General features: G+C 51.7%; 6 protein-coding genes across 7 annotated transcripts; 4 read left to right on the top strand and 2 right to left on the bottom strand.

Annotated features, from left to right (window-relative positions):
* Window positions 1–815: 815 nt before the first annotated feature.
* Window positions 816–1418, top strand: AAFC00_004513 (uncharacterized protein; the record flags this gene model as incomplete). Its single annotated transcript, XM_069344167.1, has 1 exon — window positions 816–1418. One exon carries the CDS (start codon window positions 816–818, stop codon window positions 1416–1418), a length of 603 nt encoding a protein of 200 aa, XP_069196582.1.
* Window positions 1419–4456: 3038 nt separating this feature from the next.
* AAFC00_004512 (uncharacterized protein) lies at window positions 4457–6870 on the top strand (the record flags this gene model as incomplete). Of its 2 annotated transcripts, none has more annotated exons than XM_069344165.1 (3): window positions 4457–4957; window positions 5008–5302; window positions 5357–6870. In XM_069344165.1, the coding sequence occupies 3 exons, from the start codon at window positions 4457–4459 to the stop codon at window positions 6868–6870; spliced, it is 2310 nt and encodes a 769-aa protein (XP_069196580.1). The 2 variants fall into 2 exon arrangements, with proteins under 2 accessions (XP_069196580.1, XP_069196581.1); XM_069344166.1 differs by having other exon boundaries at window positions 5351–6870.
* A 952-nt stretch (window positions 6871–7822) lies between these two features.
* Window positions 7823–9841, top strand: AAFC00_004511 (uncharacterized protein; the record flags this gene model as incomplete). The annotated part of the gene is made up of 1 exon (XM_069344164.1): window positions 7823–9841. One exon carries the CDS (start codon window positions 7823–7825, stop codon window positions 9839–9841), a length of 2019 nt encoding a protein of 672 aa, XP_069196579.1.
* A 2194-nt stretch (window positions 9842–12035) lies between these two features.
* On the top strand, window positions 12036–13675 carry AAFC00_004510 (uncharacterized protein; the record flags this gene model as incomplete). Its single annotated transcript, XM_069344163.1, has 2 exons — window positions 12036–13001; window positions 13196–13675. 2 exons carry the CDS (start codon window positions 12036–12038, stop codon window positions 13673–13675), a joined length of 1446 nt encoding a protein of 481 aa, XP_069196578.1.
* A 2100-nt stretch (window positions 13676–15775) lies between these two features.
* AAFC00_004509 (uncharacterized protein) lies at window positions 15776–16319 on the bottom strand (the record flags this gene model as incomplete). The annotated part of the gene is made up of 2 exons (XM_069344160.1): window positions 15776–16048; window positions 16128–16319. The coding sequence occupies 2 exons, from the start codon at window positions 16317–16319 to the stop codon at window positions 15776–15778; spliced, it is 465 nt and encodes a 154-aa protein (XP_069196577.1).
* A 1000-nt stretch (window positions 16320–17319) lies between these two features.
* Window positions 17320–19609, bottom strand: AAFC00_004508 (uncharacterized protein; the record flags this gene model as incomplete). The annotated part of the gene is made up of 6 exons (XM_069344159.1): window positions 17320–17679; window positions 17732–18389; window positions 18443–18684; window positions 18740–19434; window positions 19493–19520; window positions 19577–19609. 6 exons carry the CDS (start codon window positions 19607–19609, stop codon window positions 17320–17322), a joined length of 2016 nt encoding a protein of 671 aa, XP_069196576.1.
* Window positions 19610–21035: the final 1426 nt, after the last annotated feature.

The raw sequence follows: 21035 nt of genomic DNA, 5'->3' as shown, positions 1-21035 counted from the left end.
AGTCCAGCATGAATACCTTGGTGAAGACAGGGTCGCCCTACCGACTACGAGACGGTGATTTGGCAGCGAAGAGTTGTGGGGTAAATATAAAACGATAAAAGCACAAGACGAGTCGCGTTACAAGCCCAACCTACCTTAGCGACCGACGATATCGGAGCCGGACAAGCAACGAGAACACTTCACAGATCAACATGAGGCCACCGTCACGTCCCAGAATCAGATTACAGTACGGCGCGCTCCCCCCCCAACAAGGTTTAGCCAGCGCTTGGCGAATGACCTGCGGGGCGGTTACGGCTACGTCATGAACCAGAGTCGAGGAAGTTACGAAACCCAATTAGCATTTGCTTTGTTTCGAAGAAAGGGAAATGTGTAAGATGTGAGTGAAGAGGAGGTGGTGTAGATAAGAGTGGTTGGGTGGAGGATATGAGAGGGGGGATATGGTGTTGGATATGGGCGGTTTCTTGGACTAACTAAGGTATTGTATCATTGTGTGTTACTTTTTTTTTCTTTCTCTCTCTTCTTTCCTTTTGTGCTAGAGATTGTTAATTGGTTGATCTCGTCGGTCATCTTTTCCCTTGTTATTATTGACTCCTTTTCTCCCATTCTCCCCTGGTCTTCACCCCGCCTCTGTGTCATATATTTTTCCATATACAGCTTCATCACTTTTCCCCTCCACTAGTGATTCGCTCGTGCGCTTCCCATTTCTACCAAGGACCATTCACGCACCCTCCCACGATTCTCTGACTCCAACAATAATTCCGTGATCACGCTCCACATCGGCTCTTTCGACAAACCAAAAACAGCTTTCAGCCAAAATGCCAGCCTACGGCCGCGGAGGCGCAGGCAACATCGAAGCCGCCACGAACCCCAGCGTCATCATCCCAACAGCGAGCGTTCCAGCCGCCAACAACTCCGCCTCCAAGGACCTGGAGAAGAACCAACAGCAAGCAGAAGACTACCTGGACTCGCGGACGTCACTGGCCAACTACGCCGGCACCGCGCATGACTCACTGCACAACCAACAATATGCGCACATGGGTCGCGGAGGCGCGGGGAACTACTACTCGCCCTGGGAGCTGCAGATGAGAGGCGAATTCACCGGCGCGGGCACGAGTCATGTCTTGGGTGACGGCACGCCGCAGCCCAAGTCGCAGGAGACAGAATCACAAGGTGGCAGTGCTGCTGCGGCCAAGAGCGCGCAACAACCGGCGCCTGTCAAGGAGATGCTGAGGGGAAGAGGTGGCGCGGGTAATTTCTCGTATGGCGTCAGTGAGAGCGAGGAGAAGGCTTGGAGGAAGAAGCAGGAGGAGGAAGAGAGGAAGAAGGCAGAGCTGAGGAACGCCGCTGAGAAGAGCGCCGAGGATAGTCTTGCTAGGCCTGAGAAGGCCAAGGTTCCTGCTGGCGCTGCGCCGTATTGAGGTTTCGTCTCTGCTCGAAACATGATTTCTGTTTTCTCTTTGCGTTGGTTCTACGCTGGCTTTTCATCGCCAGGAGGCAATCTCATGGAGACTCAAGATACGAATCGACGACTGATGGTGTAGAGAACGGATACGCACGCGTGTGGATACTGTGCCTCACGGCCAGGCGTTTCGTCACAGGCATCTATCACAGAGATGATGTCTTTTCTTTTCTGTTTGCTTTGCAGTTCATGTTCTAGATACACTTTTGCACGGTACAACGATTGCTGTTCCCCAGACCCATTCATGGTTTCCTGGTCTCCCACTCACCTCCTCTCTGCAACGCTCGCACGACACACTCACGTCGAACTCACAACGTACATACCAAGAGCTTGCATGCCGTGGAGAATCAGCCACTGACCTCGCGACTGAAAGAACAGGGACATGCATAGATTCAAACTTCCAACAGCGGAAGGGTAACGATACAGTACACACGTCTAGCCTTTCCCACCTTAGCATTGCCATCATCCACCAGCCGCCCACGTGGTATCGACCCGACGGCAAAAAAGGCAAATGAAGCAAACGGAATGACACAATAAGACGACTGTGGCGTCCGAAAGCATGAAAAGACAAAAGGTCGGCCAGAAGGGGAAATACTTACGATCGCCTCGCCTGACATGTCACCACTTCGCTTACAGAAACGGGGGTGACAGAATGACGAAGAGCTTCGAGCCCACGTGCTCCTGCCTCCATGAACCTAAATGGACAGATGGACAGATGGACAGACGGACAGACAGACGGACAGACAGACACGAGGATCCATAAGGTGAACGCGTAAGTCCCCTAGCTAGCTAAGAGCACAGCACCGCACAGCAGCACAGTAGCACAGTAGCACAGCCTTACTCCAACCACCCACGCGTGCGCCAAGCCCAAAGCATAAGAATCGCTTGCTTCGACTCCCATCCCCTTCGATTCCTTGGTGAAACACGAGTCTGGTTCCGACCAAATGTCTCGAAACCTACCTCTACCTAAGCGCAGTAGACTTTTTTCCCGGTAGTCAAGGGATTTCCCTAGATGAAGATATGTACTATCGAAGGAGATACTCCGGCTCCGAGGGAAGCCAAGAGTAGCGAGAGCGGGATAAGCGAAACGAGCGCAAAAGGGCAACCAAGGCGTACGTATTCGGCGAAATGATTGAGAGAGAGAGAGAGAGAGAGAAGGGGGCGGGGGGCGGGAAATCACAAGTGGGCGGAGCAGAAATGTCTTGGAACCCTCCTCTGCTTTTCTGGGCACTTGGCTTTGAGCGCCAAGTTGGGCGGAAGTTTCCCATTGAACGAGCAAGGAGAGGAGACGGGGAATATAGCTGAGATTGAGATTGAGAGGCACGCAAAACACGGGAAGAAGATTGATTGCGGAAAGGTAGGCCAAGGTAGCTGACGAAGACCCTTCGTTGGAGGAATGGAGATGGACGTGGCCAGCCCGCGCGAGTCTTTGGTACTACTATTCAATATATTCTGTTCGACGTGGAGGTGCGGTACGGTGTACTGTGGCTATTTATTGTACCTACTATATTGTACCCCGAGATCGTGTATCGCCGCTACTACCCTCACATCTCATATACATGTTGTCTCAACAGCCTCGTTCCTCGTCTTTTCAGGCAGACTCGTCGAATATGTGCAGTATTTCCTCGAACAGTGAGGCAGAATTCCTACTGTACACGTGCAGCATGGTAACATCAATGCACCCCCACCTTGTGTATAAAGTACCTCGCCCCCGTCGGAAGCCCTCTACGGTAAGATTCAGGAGACGGACAGACGAGATGATGTGCGATACGAAGTAGCTGCTCAGCTCACTCTAGAGCTGTCAACATGTACAGAGATACATGCTTTCGCAGCTACGAGGACTAGATGCGTGGGGAAGTGCTGGGACTAAACTTTGATATGCGATGGGACGAGACGGTGTGTCGCAGTACAGTAAATGTCGCGTGTGCTCGAAGGGTTTATCTTCGCGACGACGTCGGTTGATCTTGACTACTCGTTCAGTCTGTCTTTTAACGCTTTTGACTCGAGTAGTGATATTGTGAGTCCTTTGTCGCAGTGTGTGTATTTCTAGCAGCAAAAGGCTCGAGTGCATACAAGTATCCGCTGTACATCTAGTCTTCCAGCCAAGCCCAGCCTTATCCTGCCTACCTACGATAGCCTGAATATCTATACGTGCAATACTCGCTCCGTAAATTGCTCTCAGCTACAGACGACGTACTGTACCTCTGCACAAAAGCAGGTAGATAATCTACCGGTACAGCAGTACCCTAGCTTTGCCTGGTCAGTAGTACACCTACCTACCCAACCACGGCTACATGATATTTGCCTGACATGATGAGACGCGAAAAGACAATTTGCACAGCCCCATCGCATCATCATGGGCAAGGATCGACAAACGGCGATGGTACTGGGCGCCAAGGCTTGGCCTGCTTGGCAGAACCCACCCAGATTCACGACTGATCCAATCACTTGGCATAGAGACGGCTAGTGGACGGTCAGAGTTCACATAAGCGATACAAAAAACGAATGGTGGTGTCTTAGGTTCTCGTTAGCCAAGCCATCGCATTACTTCGCATACCCCGAATCAGCCAAGTCCGCTCTTTCCCTTGGCCGGCCTCCTTCCTCACAGTTTTCCTTGGCCCCGCCCGGCTGCTAGAGTGCTGGACTTTTATTACTCGCAACTCCCCTCCGCACGCGCTGCCCAGACTTTTTGTCTTGTCGTTTCCACCTCGTCCTTTCGTCTCTCTATCTCGAAACTTGTTGTAACAAAAGGACAAGTTGACTGTGGATTTGACGCGTCCAAAAAGGAGTTTTCTCACGTTACAACACTTTCCACTTGTCGTGTAACTCTGCAAGTCTTCTGTTTTGCGTCTGCACCAGAACGACGCGCGCATATAACACCCTTTCTCCAGGGCCATCCAGCTTCATAACTCTTGGCGACTACGCGAGCGCCCTAAGGTCTTGGGAGCGTCTGTATAGTAGTGGTATAGACCATCGCCATCAGCGACAACAGATAAAATGGATCCCCAGGAACAACGCCAGATCGATGAGGTGCAGGAGGCGCTGCAGCAGCACCACCAGCATCAACAACAACAATTTCAGGAACAGCAACAACAACAACAACAGCAGCAACCTCAGCAGCAACCACATGAGCAACACGATCACCAGCAACATGACCACCAGCAGCAACAGCAGCAGCAACATGATCAGCAGCTCTACCAACCTCAGATCGATCACACTCTTGATCATCAACTAGACCCTTCCCAGCAGCAGCAGCCTCAGCAGCAGCAGGGACAACAGGCCCAGCAACAACACCACGTGCCACAGCCTCCTCAAGTGCAACAGCACCAGTCGCCGATGATGCAGCCTCAGCAACACGATCCAAACTCACAGATCGGCATGGTTACCCCTCAGCAGCAGCAGCCTGCCGCGCCTCAGGCACCCACCTCGACCGTCGATTCTCTCACGTGCCAATGGGTTGGATGTGGCGAAAGATCTCAGTCGCCTGAGGCTCTTTACGTGAGTCGCATCATCTTTATTTCATCTTAATGCATTACTAACCTCCACAGGATCACGTCTGTGAGCGCCACGTCGGCCGCAAGAGCACTAACAACCTGAATCTGACTTGCCACTGGGGTGCCTGCCGCACCACCACTGTCAAGCGCGACCACATCACCTCGCACATCAGAGTCCACGTGCCTCTCAAGCCCCACAAGTGCGACTTCTGCGGCAAGGCGTTCAAGCGCCCCCAGGATCTGAAGAAGCATGTCAAGACTCACGCCGACGACTCAGTCCTCATGCGATCTCCAGACCCGAACATGCAGAACAGGGGCGGCAACAACGCCTACCAACAAAATGGCAAGCGTGAGTCTGGTCCCGGTGGACAGATGTCAGATTTTCTAACATCCATAGCTACAGCAGGCTACTATGGACCGGGACAGGATCTGTCTCAACCCCACCCATACCCTTCTCACCCCGCTCACATGGCCAACAACCAGTTCAACAACTATGCCCCGCAGAACTATGCGGGCTATGGCCAGGTCAACTACCCTGCTCCTGCCACCAACACCCTGCAGGACTTGCAGAGCATGGACACGCGCAAGAGAGCCATCGAGGCTCTGAACGATTTCCTCGGCGACATCAAGCGCAGGGCCATCGACCCCAGCAGCTACTACGATGTCGGCCAGAGACTGCAGTCGCAGAATCTTCCCCTGCCCATCAGCACTGGCTTCGGCTACTCGACCGGCAACAGCTACAACGCTGGCGGCAACGGAGGTAGCAACGCAGGCACCTACAACACCACCCAGAGCCTTCTCGACAGCTTCGGCGGCTCTAGCGGCGGCATGATGGGAGGCACAGGCGGCACCATGGCTGCCGCTTCCATGTCTCAGACCTACTCGCTGCCGCTTCCCAATGCGCGCACCAAGAACGACTTGCACGAGATTGATCGCTTCCTCGAGCAGCTGCAGGCTACCGTCTACGAGAACTCCAACAGCGCAGCCGCAGCCGGCATCCAGCAGCCTGGCCTCCACGCCCAGCACACTCAGTACCCTGGCTTCAACAACAACAACAACAACAACAACAACAACAATCACTACCGCTCCAGCGACAGCCCGCCAAACATGCACTACGGCGGTCAGTCATCCGGCGGCGCAGTCTCTGCTCTCAACGGTGTCTCTAGCCTTTCAAACATGGCTTCAAGCGCAAGCGCCCTTGACACACCTGCTCTTACTCCCGCTTCCGTCACATCTTACGCCTCGTCGAGCCACTCGCCCATGTCGACCAACTCTCGTGCCAGCATGAGCAGTGTCAACGGCAACAACATGTACCCAAGCCTCCCCGCAGTCACTGCGGTTTCTGACATGGGCAACGGCTACCCGTCGACAACTTCTGCGCCTGCCTCTGGTCTCGGCTCGGCCTTTGACTCATTCGAGGGCCGCAGGTACAGCGGCGGCCGCCTTCAGCGCGAAGCTCCCGCACCAAAGGAGGAGCGCGGATCTGAGGATGCAATGGATATGGACGATGGCTCCAAGACTCCTCGCAACGCAAAGGAAGCCGAAGAGCGCCCGGATTCCTCTTCTCTCGATCCTGCTCTTCGTTCCACTCCTCTGCCACCTCAGAGCGCTGTCCAGTCACCCAACACCAGCGCCGCCAACAGCGATGCTGACAAGTCGCAAGAAAACTGGATCGAGAACATCAGGGTCATCGAATCACTGCGCTCTTGGATCCGCGAGAGAATCGAGCGCCAGGAGTTCGAGGGCCAGGAAGACGTTGTCCAGGGAGCCCAGGAGCACGAGCACGTGCACCACCACGAGCCCATGCACGAGGCCATGCACGAGCAGCCCCAGCACCACGAGCAGCCTCAGCATCAGGATCATGAAATCAAGCATGACGAGGACATTTCATACCCGGTCCTCAAAGCCGAGGCATGAAGTGCTTTCCTCTCGTGATGATACTGGTCCGGTCTGTTTTGGCGGTGTGTCTTTTGCCGCGACATAGTCCGTTGGACGCTCAGAAGTCCTCAAGGAGAGATGCGTGCAATTCTACAGCAAAGGGAATCAAGCTGGCGTTTTCATTAACCGGGGATCGAGTCAAAACTCTCCTGCTCTTTTCGCTGTGTGCGAGGTGAGCAATGGTTCAAAATAGGGGGGTCGTACAATGGCGTGGACACTGGGTTTTTCGGACTGCGGAGTTGGGTGGTGTATACCCTGTTGCTTTGAAGACAACACACAGCGCGAACGTATGCATGTACGTACGTCTGTCGGCGTGCTTTGCGATGGGGGATAGTGGTTAGGGACTTTTGTTTTGCGGTTCCATTCTCGGCTTTATCTGTTTATCATCCACCACCATTGTTCCTACCATATTACTTACTATTTGTTATGATAATGCGATGTATATGGATTCTTCTCTTATTCTTTCCAATCGAATCCCGCTGTCCTGAATGTCTTGTCTCGGCGTTCCCGGCGACCAATTGTCTCGGCGACTTGAGGTTACCTTTTGTGGCCGCCAGTGATGGTGATGATCAGCGTTCAGATCTGACTCCTGATTAGCGAAAGCTTATTCCAGAGGCATGTCATCATCGGCTGAATGTGGATATATCAGGACTCGATGAGCGTTGGCTAGGTGTAGTATTGTCAAACATGTGGCTGGGGTTTTCTATCAGCTGGTCTTACCAATGTCCTGTGCATGATCCGTTGCTGGTGTAGGTATGGTCTAATGTCTACTTCTTACTACACTAGATTACATCCCTTGCGTAAAGCGGTAGCAAGCTCACTACTACTTTGATATACTGCTATCCTCAAAGCAGAGACATTCCCTTGCGACAAATCGACATCATATGTCGCATGTCAGCAAACTATAGCTTTGGCGAGATTGACTAATACAATGCCCCCAAAGAAAGCAAAAGTGCAACCAAAAAGCACGAAGCAATCCGAACCTTCAGGTAAAGACAACAATGAGGGACCCCGTCGCGTGATACACTGGTACAGAACAGACCTCCGTCTGCACGACTCTCCCTCTCTAGCTCACGCCCTTTCTCTGAACCCCACAGCCCTCTACTGCGTCTGGACCTGGGATCCTCACTATGTCTACCGCGCCCGCGTCGGCGCGAACAGATGGCAATTCCTCACCGACAGCCAACGCAACCTGTCCGAGTCCTTGACCTCACTAAATCCAACGCAGAAACTTCTTGTCGTCCGTGAAGCGCCACAGACTGTGTTTCCTAAATTGCTGAAGCAGTGGGGGATCACCGATGTCGTGTTCGAAAAGGACACGGACGCTTACGCTCGCGCGAGAGATGATGCCGTCGTCGAGATCTGTCGACAGATGGACGTCAGAGTGACCGTTGTCAAGGGCGGTCGGACGCTCTGGGATCCAGATGAGATTGTCAAGTGTAATGGTGGCAAGCCGACGATGACTATCACGCAGCTTCAGGCCGCTGGGGCGAAGATTGGAGAGGTGGATAGGCCGCTGCCTGCGCCGACTTCTTTGCCTGATGTTGGTGATACGAGCTTAGAGGGTGTCGAACAGAGCGTTCCTGATCAGAAACCTGATTTCAATGAGGGTGGTAGGCAGGAGGGAGAGAAAGAGAACAGTTACGGTGGGGGCATAGCTGGTCCTAACGGTGATTTTGGCGTGCCTACAATGGAAGAATTGGGATTGGGAGAAGCGACGACGCCGCATCGAGGAGGCGAAACACTCGCGCTTGAGGTTTTGGAGAAAGTCATCGCGGATGAGGATTTCACGGGTACTTTTGAGAAGCCCAAGACGGCACCTACTGCTTTCGAGCCTCAGAGTACGTGTCTCACTTCGCCGCATCTGCATTTCGGGACACTGTCGGTGCACGAGTTTTGGTGGCGCGTCGAAGCTGTCCTGGACAAGCGGCGCAAAGAGAAGAAACCCGTTTCCGAACCACCTACTTCGCTCCATGGTCAATTGCTGTTCAGAGACATGTATTTCGCCGCGCAAGCAGCTCAAGGTTACTACTTCGCTCAACAGGCCAGCAACTCCATCTGTCGCTTCATACCCTGGCACCTTCCTTCCACCCACGACATCTCCTCATCCCCCATCCCAAACCTCATAACAGGCTCCTACACCATCGACTCCCCAGTCGCAGAACAATGGTTCCAACGCTGGAAACACGGCCAGACGGGCTTCCCATGGATCGACGGCCTGATGCGCCAACTGCGCACCGAAGGCTGGATCCACCATCTCGGCCGGCACGCAGTGGCCTGCTTCCTGACGCGCGGAGGCTGCTACATCCACTGGGAGCGCGGCGCAGAAGTCTTCGAGGAGCTGCTCCTCGACCACGAGACGGCGTGCAACAGCGGTAACTGGATGTGGTTGGCGTGTGTGGCATTTTACTCGCAATTCTACAGATGTTACTCGCCGGTTGCGTTTGGCAAGAAATGGGATCCGGAGGGCGCGTTCATTAGGAAGTACGTTCCGGAGTTGGCAGCGCTGGATAAGAAGTATATCTATGAGCCCTGGAAGGCGCCGATTGCGGATCAGCGGGCTGCGGGAGTGGTCGTCAAAGGTGAGGGCGATGTGAGTGGTAAAGGAGATTCAGTCCAACGTGACGATAACGGATCCATGGTGTATCCTAAACCGATGTTTGATTTCTCTGAAAGGCGAGAGATCTGTATCAGTGGACTCAAGGAAGCATACGCTGTAGGGTTGCACGGGGACGACTCGCGAGTGCTAGACGGATCGTGGAAAGCGCTGTTCAAGGATGAAGGAGAGGGACCCACGAGAGGCCAAAAGGGAGGTATAGGCGGCGACGCAGGCGAGGAGGATGTCGATAAAAGCGCAGGGATAAAGCAAGAGCAAATGACACCACGAGGGAAGAAGAGAGAACGAGGCCAAGGAACTCTGGACAGCGCTTTCAAAAAGACCAGAAAATGATCAAACAGCCTAATAATCTTCCACAAGCCACTCTTCACACGCGCCAAAAACCCCTCTCAGACCCTGATATTCACCCACAACCCTCTCGAATAAGTCCCGTCTGGCGACTTGCAGAGTCTTGATTGCAGCAACGACTACGAAGTCGGTGAACGAGGGCTCGCTATTCCCTCCCAAGAACCGCTTTGGTTCCATTCCTACTTCGACTTCTTCATTTCCAGCAACGATATATAGTGAATCCAGTTCCTTCAAGCCAGGCTGTACAGACGCCCACACCTTCTCCTCCATCCCGATAGAGTAATCTGCCCCCTGACCAGAAGACAAAGAATCGACTACACCAAGCCGTTCAAACAGCGCCGCGTGCTTGGCGATATAAAACCGCTGACTCGACTCATTCAGCAGCGTGTGCGCGACACTCGGCAGAGTCAGTGGCGCAAGAGCAGTGAAGATTCTCGCGACGCAGGTTTGGGCTTTTGTCGCAGTTGAGTCGCTTTGGGTGCCCATGGCGCCGTTATCGTGAATGTGCAGATGAGGCGTGCCCGGATACAAGCTGTTAAGCAGTGGAGCGATAACCGCCGAGTCCTGGATTATAGACAGGTCTCCATCAGAACGCAATGTAGGAGGGAATGACACGGCGGGGATCGTAAATGCGTTTTTGACATTTTTTGTTCGGTGGGATCCCACTGCATACGACATCATTGGTCCTGGTCAGTCATTGACGAACACTCATGTTCGAGCCAGACTACTCACGCTGCGCGGAACGTAGGCGCTATACCTGGCAACTCCAACCAGACGGTCCGGTAGGAGATTTGTTTGTAATTCAGCGCTAATCGGACTGCAACGGTAGATTGATCAGTCTTTGGCGCAAATCACTTTGCTTATCTTCGAATAGATCCATAGAGTGTGGGACACACGTGCAAAGGGGGGTTGTTGGTGTTGTCGAAAAGTACTCACTCTTCCACGCATTAGGCGACCACCCCAGGTGCTGGTCGCCTTTTACTCGGCGTGTCGTAGAGTGTCAGAGCTGGTGTTGCAGCTTTTGTGTTCGGGCATGAGGCACGGGGAGATGTGGGTTCTGAGGGCTGCATTTGAGAGATAGAAAGGAAGTGATGATTTGATAGGTGTGACTGTTTTGTATTCAAGGGGTATATAAGAACGAAAAATACTAGAAAAGAAGAGAGGAATGTCACAGTGGTATCTGTACAACTACTGTACTTGTACCGATTACTAGCCTGCCGATTCCCACCGCGTGAGCCGTCGAATCACTAACAGGGAGAGGAACGTGTCTTCAGGCCCATTTAGCTGCCTAACCTAGTCACAGTGATCTGTACATCGCACAGCAGGTTTGTTGTCACTGTATGGGCAAACGTGGTGGGTCTTGCGGATGGTGCGTGACCCGTCGTCATCTTTGGTGCGTATAAATTTCCTGATTCGGTAAGTTGCCTCGAGGTACTGTACAGCATACTGTACAAGCACAGTACGATTAGTGCTATCGTCTCCATCTCTTTGAGCTCGCTTTCAAGTTCCGTGTAATGTTGTGGAACGATAAGTGATTAGAGCGATACTTGGGGAGGTATAGCAAGAAGTATGAGTTGATGGCCTGAGGTACAAATATATTGCATCAGACCCCAACAGCACGACGAGTAAAGTTCGAGGCTCTGACAAGTCCTAGTGAAAAGTCCGTGAATGTCCAAAAAGTGGTTTGACCAAACAAACGTTTTCGCAACTGACTCGACGGCCAAAGAAATCGCCGACTCTTTCCCGCGTCGTGTATGTTAAACCTCACCAACATAAATTTCACAATTCTAGCTGCATAAATATCACCTTGTCAAAGAGGCAAATTACGCTCACGCGTCTTTTCCGCCGCCCCCCCCCCTTCTCTCTACTCTTTCCGGCAACAGCAACCTTCGCAGCTTGTTAGGGCCAGATGGATCAGTCTTCCCCAAGTCTGGAAGCTCTTTAGGGTCACCAGTTTCGCTCGGCCTTTGCGGGTTTCCAGTGTGTGATTCAAGGGTCCTGCTGTACTGTTCCCTTTCTTGTGAAGGTGTTATTTCTTGAACTGAGTACACATACTTGCTTGTATTCATTTTGCGTCGGTGTCTTGTCTTGTAAATTGTCGATCTTTTTTGTGGTTTTGTCTTATATATACCGTCGGTCGCTATCAGATTTGTTTGTTTTCTCTTTGCTCTGGTTAATCATGCCAGGCGCAATTGATCCCGCTCTGACGGTTCCGGATACTTTGGTCTTGGAGAACTTATTCCGCGATATCAAGAAGGAGAAGTTCACGACAGCCGTATCGTCTACCGCAAGCGATGGTGATAATGCTGCGACCAATGACCAGTTCACTGACGAAGAAGTCATCGATCAATTGACGGCTTTCAACAACAAGAACGATCCTCGGTTCAAGCCTACCGTCTTCACTACCTGGGACGAAAAGGACATCAACCCTACACTCAACAAGTATATTGTGCAACCATACTCACGGGTCGGGCAGAAGATAGTCCGCCACCCTACTGATGTTGTCTTTTTGACGCATTTACTCATTCACTTCACCACGATTGTGCCGTCTGCGATTTTGCTGTTTCGCCACTTTAGCTATTGGCATGCTGTGCCTCACACAATATGGTCGGTTTTCTGTGCTGGTCCTTTCACTCTGATGATGCACAACCACATCCACAACGGCGGCATCCTCTCGAAGCAGTTCTCCTTGATCGACCGTGTGTTTCCCTATATCCTGGAGCCATTGATGGGCCACACGTGGGACAGCTACTACTACCATCACGTCAAGCACCACCACGTCGAAGGCAACGGCGCCGATGACCTCTCGTCCACACTCCGCTACCAACGCGACGACGTCTTTGACTTTCTCTGCTATGTCGGGCGATTTGTGTTCTTCGTCTGGCTCGAGTTGCCGCTTTATTTCCTGCGCAAGGGGAAGCCCGGCATGGCGCTTAAGGCTGGCCTGAGCGAGTACGCGAGCTATGCTTTCTTTTGGTTCATGGCTACTCAGGTCAACTTTAAAGCGACGCTGTTTGCTATGTTCTTGCCCTTTGGCATCTTAAGGTTTTTTATGATGGTCGGCAATTTTGGTCAGCATGCCCTTGTTGATGAGATTGAGCCGGATTCGGACTTTCGGTCGAGTATCACTTTGGTTGATGTTCCTGTGAGTCTTTTTCCCCTCTTCTTTCTTTTCTCATTGACACTCCGACGTTTCATTTCCTCGAACCATTTTGATATTGTGCGAAGCGTGAAGCAAGTCGCAAGTATGATACTACTGCTTTTGCTGGTTTCTTTAATTTGTTCTTCTATCACACCAGAGGAAACCTCTCGTGTAATGTCAGAACTAACGACGAATAGTCCAACCGATTCTGCTTCAATGACGGCTACCACACCGCCCACCACCTGAATCCCCGCCGCCACTGGCGAGACCAGCCACTGCACTTCATCAAGTCCAAAGCCCAATACGCGTCTGGCCGCGCACTGGTCTTTCACAACATCGACTACAACATGATGACTTTCAAACTGCTGACGAAAGACTATTTGTACCTCGCCGACTGCCTCGTGCCGATCGGCAAGGAACAGATGAGCATGTCACGCGAGGAAATAGCAGCCATGTTGAAGACCAAGACTCGACGTTTCACAGAGGCGGACATCGAAGCTAAGTTCGAAAAGGCCCGGGTCGGAAGTAAGCTGAGAAAAGGAAGTGAAAGAACATTTGCGTTTACTCAGTGGGGCCATGTCGAGTGGGTTCTTGCTAAGCTTGGAGGACTGGCTAGAGGCGTCGATGGAGTCCAACAGCATTATTCTGGGCCCGGAGGAGTCGAGAAGACGAAGTGATTCGATGTAGTTGTTGTTTTTCAGGTTGAGACAATGCTAGTCCATGAAAACCGACTAGGCTACGTTCTGTCTCAAGCTGGGGAACTTGGACTGGATATCTCCAATATCTTAAAACAGGACACAAGCAGTATCCATCAAGAGACTGTGACTTTCATTGCTCTTATAGAACAAATATCCCCTCCAATTGCCAGACATGCGGCCGTGTCAGTAACCACGCCATCTACATCGAAATGCCATATTTGCGACAGTATGCACTAGAGCATTTCAACGAAGTGATATTGAAGACTTTGCGGCCGTTCACAGTAGTAAAGCGTAGGTAGGTAGTAGACCTCGAGCCACTATACCCTCACACACTACGTGTCTAACCCAGTCTACAGCACAGTAGACCTTTGAGCCTTGGCTCACGACGGCACTGAGTAGGCACTGACTACTAGGTGAATATCGACTACTAAAATGCCGCCATGACCATCCCATCGCTCTACTGTACCTGGACTCTGCTCTTCACTTACCTTCCACCGCACCTTCCACCGCACCTTTCTAGATAGGATCAGAGAAATCGACACGACCAAGGAAGCCGTAGCAAAGATGCAATGATACCTAAAGCTTTATCAAAACCAACCATGTGATCTTCGACTCGACCATCGTGTCGTCCTCCCGCTACACCAGCGTGGACAGAGGAATTGGGTCGTCATCGTTTCCGACCTTAGAGACAAGTTGAACAAAGCAGAGGCAGAGAGATAGAGAGATAGAGGGACACACACACACGCACGCACGCACAGGGCAGGGCGCAGATATTTCAACCTCACGAACACTCAACCAAGATATACAACCCCATGCAGATCTTCACAGGTCAATACTACATATCTAGACCTAAGCGAGAGGGGGCCCAGAGCCTGCTTACCTACCTACCTACCTTGCCTACATGTGCCCCTGTGCGCTGCAAGATCAGCCACAAGCGAAGCAGCCTTCGTAATAGCTACGTATGTCAGGGCGTTGTAATGTACGAAGTGCAGGGTAAGGCAGCAGACTTTGAAGTACAGCAGATGAGTTGTTGGTGGACTTGAGCCCCGTAGATCTGAGCCCCGCACTGTACGAAATCGAAGACTAGGTACACAAGGTCTTTGGTCTGATTACAGGGTGAGTCATACGCATACTACACGTCGTGGATCACAACTCACGATACAACACGACAACCTTGACAAAACCACGCCTGACTGGAAAATGCTCACGGAGGAAAGTATATAATCTTTCAGGGCGAGCGAGATAGACATCAACGAGGCCGCGTGGCCCAATGGCAAGGCGCTTGACTACGATTCCAATTCTTCGGATTGGATGCGAAATCAAGAGATTCCAGGTTCGACCCCTGGCGCGGTCAATATTTTTTCTCCTCCTTTTTTTTTCCCCTCTCACTCCCATCCTCTATCGTTCATATTTGCGTGATGGAAATGGGTAGTGTATGTATATCTTTAAATATTTTCCTAATAGTAAAGTTGAAGCGGTGTAAGGTTATGCAGGGTATTTAATGGCTGCTTGACTTGGGGGGTAAGCCTGTATGTGCTCCTCGTCCTCTGCTCTCTTCTACTCTGTGCTCTCTCTCTACTTGCTACGCTTCATGATTCAAAATCCATAATCGTAGAGTTGTTGCTGAATATGAAGTTATTATCAAGCCTTCCAAGGAGAATAGAGGTTCTTTTGCTGGGAGTGGATTCGACGTGACTTTTTGATCGAGTTCAGTTTGAACGAGAAAGTAAACGTGAAGTTGAATGTGACTTCGTAATCAAGTTTAATCGTGGATACTCAGAGAGGTATATCGATGACGCTGATGTAGATCAGTACGTGGCTCTTGTCGTTATTTCCGTAGATGAGTGTAACCCATAATCATAAGCCAGTCCGCATAGGTTTTTGCAATCCATTAACGTCGTTAGAGCATGATCCCACACAACCTCACTGGAGCGTCTCTCCGTCCAGGCCGTGTTTCCCAGCCCTTGTCCTGACCATACCTCATTTCCATACCAAATCTCGCCGCTCGTCCAGTCCAGTCCGACCCATTCCCACCCATCGCCCATTCCCCAGGCCATGATCCTCAACCATTGCAAACTACTAATACCCAACCACCGCTCCCAAAAAGCTCATCCCAACCCAACTATACTCCAACAGCTTCAACACATCCACGATATCCTTCGTGGTACCAATCGCCTCATTATACCCCTGCACGAACGGGACCTTGGCCTTGCTACTCCAAAAACTCGACACATGGCCGCGGGCGACGAGAGTCGCGACCAGCAGAGCAGGCGACAACACGAAGCGAACGGTCGACGGCAGGGCGTGCGGGACGAAAGTCAGCACTGTGGCCGTTGAGAAAGAGAGGAGGATCTGGCAGGCGAAAATCAGCTATGTCCCGGGACAACTCTTGTTTGAGTATGAATGCGCCTGCGCGAGTGAGAGAACATACGGTGATAGCAGCATTGGCCTGCGTGGTCCTGGTCTTGTGCAGCTGCTCGGCGGCAGTGTTGCTCCATTCGGCGGCTTTTTCGCTCTGTGCTTCGTACTGGCGCAGGTTCTGGATGCTCGTGTAGGAGAGGTATAGGCCGTAGGCGGAGAGCAGTGCTTGCGGCACGTGCAGGGCTTGCGTTATGTAGTACATTGTTTCTCTCCTTGGTATGTATGTGGATTGTATTGCCGGAGAGAGGGGGGGGGTGTGGGGGTCTGGCTGGGTGTATGTGTCTTGTGTGTACTGCGTGTGAGAAGGACAAGGTTGGATACAAGGAACCGTACCTTCCTGTGTGGGACAAATAATCACAGGGCACGTACCGTACCTGCCAACTCCACGTGGGGTAATTACCTACCTGCCTTGACCTTGACGATCTCCCCTCATTGCTGGAAGTGGTGCTTTTGTATCTATTATTCCCTGGTCATGGATAGTCATTCACCTTCAATTTGCACTACGACCAAAACATCTGCGTTCATACCAGCTAGTTCTCTCACACCTCAATGGTCCACATCCACATTCATCTGTACAGTGAGTGCAAATTGACAGTCCTTGGCTAGGCATATCTTATCTCAGAGACCATTTCTAGTGCCAAGATACTGTAGACGGTAAGCGCTGGTGATCACTCGCGCAAGTGCAAGTACAAGTACAAGATTAAAGTACCTCAATCTCGCTTATCTGAAGTACCTTACCTTGCCCTGCATAGACCCTACTTACAGTAATAACCAAAACAATGCCCGACTTCGGGGCCACACAGGGTAGGCGAGCGATATACTGAGCAAGGGCTCTAGTAGTAGATCACAGTGTGCTCTATAGACAACCGCAAAGAATCGTGACATGCGTAGAAAGGAAAGCAAAAACCTATGCTATGAGATACCTTGGCTTTTGATATACATATATACAGAAAACAAAAAGACACTGGGGTGCATATAGTTATACATGATCAGAGAAAAAACAAAAGTAATTCACCTAACGCAAAAGATGCAGAAGGGGGTATCGGTCATTACCAACAGCAAAAAGATCTGCAATGATACTCTCTTCCTCTGTCCCTTGTATCCCACATCCTCTTACGACCATTCTGGACCATACACCCCTCTTAAGAAAATCGTGAGTCTCTTTCGTGTCGTAATCGCAATGCTAGCCTCCTCACAGCAAATCACTCGCCGAGGAAAGCATCTTCGTCCTCGGCATCGCCCTCTGTGGGTGAAAGTAGCTTTTCTCTCTCCCAATCACCGGGCTCTTTGATGAAATCCACCGCACCGAAACGAACACCGCCAGCCCGTGTGGGTCTAGGGGCCTCAACGGGTGGGGTCGACCTGGCTGGGACATCCTGTACAATGCCGGGCGCGACCTCGACCGTCTTCAAACCTGATTCCTTGGTCGGGGATGTTGCCTCCGGGACCTCGACTGCGCTGGGTGGCATAGCCCTGTTGGGTATCTTGCTAGGCAGGGTCAGATCTGTCTGTGTCAGGATCAGGGAATGTCTTCTAAGCTCCTCCAATCTCTCCGATGGGTCCTAATGCACATGTCAGTCATACGACACCAAATACTTGACAGGTGCGTCTTACCCAGTCAGCCTGGTCAGGTACACCCTCCGCACTTGGCAGCTTGCCCGCCTCGTCTCTTTCTTCGCCCCAGAACATGGATCGTCTCATAGGAGCTGGCGTGACCGGCAGACTCGGTCTGTCAACCTCGGACGGAAAGTCGGTCAAGATCAAAGACTCCTTCCTCTCGAACGGCGTCGATGTCTCAACAGAGGGCGACGAGACACTTTCTGAGATGCTCATCCGCGATCCGCCGCTGATCGAACTTCTGTTCCGCTGGTGTAACGCGCGCACATAACGATCAATACCAGTAACTTGATCCCACGCATTCTTAGACTCAAAAGCTGACCATGGCTCATCTGCCGTGACTTTGATTGTCGGTGTCGGAGGCGCCATTTCTTCCTCTGCCTTTTCTTTGGTGGGCGATGAGGCTGGAGGGGATTGTATGTCTTCAGCAAAGACACGCGACGGCTTCGGAAGGTCTCGCTGCTCCCATGGGAAGATCGAAGGCGGCTTGACTTGCGGAGGTGCTGGTTTCTCCTTTGGCACGTCGTACCACATGTCTCTGGGTGGCTCCGGATATGACTTTGGCGCGCGGAAAAGCTCTTTGTTCTCGGTGAAGACATACGTCTGAGTGGGGAAATTGGCAGCCTCGGGTCGTGATTCGGCAGGTGGTGCTGATCTAGAGAAAGAGTCAGCATATTGTCAGAAAAGAGTCCATCTCCGGTCACCAACCTGGTCGCATCCCATTCCATAATAGGAGGATTGAAGTCACTGAGTGCCACAGTGTTGACTGGTCCAACTGTTCCCTTGATTAGCTCTTCTGCTGGAACGACGGGTTCTGCCATTGACGGCTCTGTCGTTGTGACCAGCGCTTCCGGTTCCACATTGGTAGTACCTGAGGGCTCCGGCTCGGCGACGTGTCGCACAACAGCGGAGGAGGCAGGGGTGTAACGTCCGGAGGCGTATTCGGATGTCTGCATCGGCTTGGTCAGCACCGCCTACTCAAATTTGGGAAATTCGCACACGTACGGGTGCTCTGAAGTGATGATCGTAAACCGCCCACCATCGATATAGCAGTTCGTTGTATGCACCAGGAGCAGCATCCTTGCTTCTTGTTGTCATCCAGGGCTTCTCTTTGCCAATGAAATGTACCATGGAGATCTTTGACTTGTAGTAGCGATATGCTGGCTCGTACTGGTAGTTAGCGCTAGGGGTGCAGTTGTAGGTGAAGTTCAGGCGATGCCAGTTCTTGTGCTCATAGAACTGGTTCAGTAAGCCCTGATCGGCGCCATCGAAGGTGTCGCCCGTCGAGGCAAGCGTACGGAGGGCCCAATACTCTCCCATGTTCGGGGACAAGACCATGACACCGGTGTTGAAGATATCGGGCCAACCAACATCTGCAGCAGCAGCAAAGGTGTCCGGAAGGTCGAACAATTCGTCAGGAGCCCGCAGCGCCACGACATCAGCGTCAATGTACACGATCCGGCGGAATTGCGTCTGGCGCCAAAGACCAATCTTGGTGAATGCGTAGAGCAGGTCACCGCGATTCATGAGATAGAGGTTAGACGGGCTCGGGTTTCCTATGCGATCCACAGGGATGACATAGTCGAAGATGGCCTTGAGTTCTGTTATCGTACTCGGCCGGAGGCTGTCCATGGTGACCAAGCAGGCCAGCTTCTTTTTGGTGCCATTGTCTCGCAAGGAATGAGCCAGTACCGCAGCGCCTGAGTGTGATTTGGTCAGATAGCTGTACACGCACATCTATTGTTCAAATATATTCACCTGGTAGATAAGAATCGCTCATCAATAGCTTCGCTTCGTCAGTCTGGGCACTATGTTGATATAGTCAATATATGAGAGACCAACCGTGCAGTACACATCTTCTGCGTCGGCGGCCATGATCGCAGCTCGGACACGCTGAGTTGCTCTTTAAAAATGGGCAAGAAAGACGAAAGCGCAGAAGGAAGGCGATCGACGAAGGATTATATACTGAAGCTGTTGGGCTGGGCTGTTTATCAGAGCTCCGCCCCCACAATGGGTGATATGGAGAAACGAACGGCGGGTAGCGGCTGATCGTAGGGCAGTGAAAATACGAGATTGCTTCAGGAACAGAGCAGCAAGTTGGGAACCTCTTGACTATATTCAGACATCAGTCAGGCAACAACCGTCGAGGGTGCAAAAACAAAGCAATGTAATAAGCGACAGACACGCCATGCACAAGTAGCAGAGGGGAAAGAGAGCAGCGGCAGGGCGATGATGTAAAAAAGAAGCAAGCTTTCCCGCCTACCTTGCCTCAAGGTCCAAGTACTTTACTCGAGGTCCTGCTAATGGAACTAATGGATGCGATGCGGATGAGGATGCAATCAGACAGTTGCATCAGGGCCTGGATCCAGAGCCGCACAAAGCTTCGAGCATCATTCACACATGGCGCTCTGTCGTCCCAACTTAACTCGAACTTGGTCAAAGGCTTTTCCGACCCGCTTCGTTAGGCTCACCAAAAGTACGGGTTAAGGCAAAGTAATCGTTGATTGAACTAGCAGCAAAAAACAACATGGGCTGCCTCTCGCCTCGAACTTCGGTTGGAGCTTGGCTGGCCGCGAACCATTCCGTCATTGGCTTCACCAAAATCTCCACTCCACGCGAATTCTCCGCAAAGCACTTGTCGGAAGGCGGCAACGATCTTCTCCGCCTTGTGACCATTTTCCACCTTTTCACAGGCGATATCCAGAGGGAGACAAACCAATCGCAGCCGATGGCCATCGCAGTTTCTGTTATGCAGCTACGCGAGATTTCAGGATGTATACATCATCGGACACCCGCGTCAAGATTGTTGCACATAGCTACAAATCTCATGATCCTTTACGTACGAGTCACCGAGTGCAGCGGACTCCCCCATGCTCTCCTCGACGGTCATGGGGAGAGATTGGGGAGATTGGTGGTACGCATAATTCCCCTATATGTGGCTATGTTTTCATATGTATCAAAACGATGACAGCAACGGTGGATACATGCAGTGGTTTCATAAACTTCTGAGAGCAACACATCGACTGCCCTTCGCTTCGTGAACGTTAGGACTGATCTGACTTGAGACCGCACAGCTTCATAGTCATGTTGCTCGTGTGGCGACACAGCTATTCTGTTCATGACAGAAGATCAAGAGTGTTATACAGGTCAGATAACTTGACCTTTAAGGGTGTGTTTTGCGGTGGGCCGAGTTCGAATCAGAATGGCTCGTTCAAATTCATCATTTTTCACACTTCTCTCTCATATAAGCAAATTACTTTTAGGGGGGAGTGTGCAGTTGAAAAGGTTTGTTTTGTTGACG

This window comes from Neodothiora populina (assembly GCF_041146345.1).
Source record: "Neodothiora populina strain CPC 39397 chromosome Unknown canker_contig_3, whole genome shotgun sequence".
Classification (NCBI taxonomy): Eukaryota; Fungi; Ascomycota; class Dothideomycetes; order Dothideales; family Dothioraceae; genus Neodothiora; species Neodothiora populina.
The sequence above is the reverse complement of the archived record's forward strand: the minus strand, read 5'-3'. Positions and strand labels throughout refer to the sequence as shown.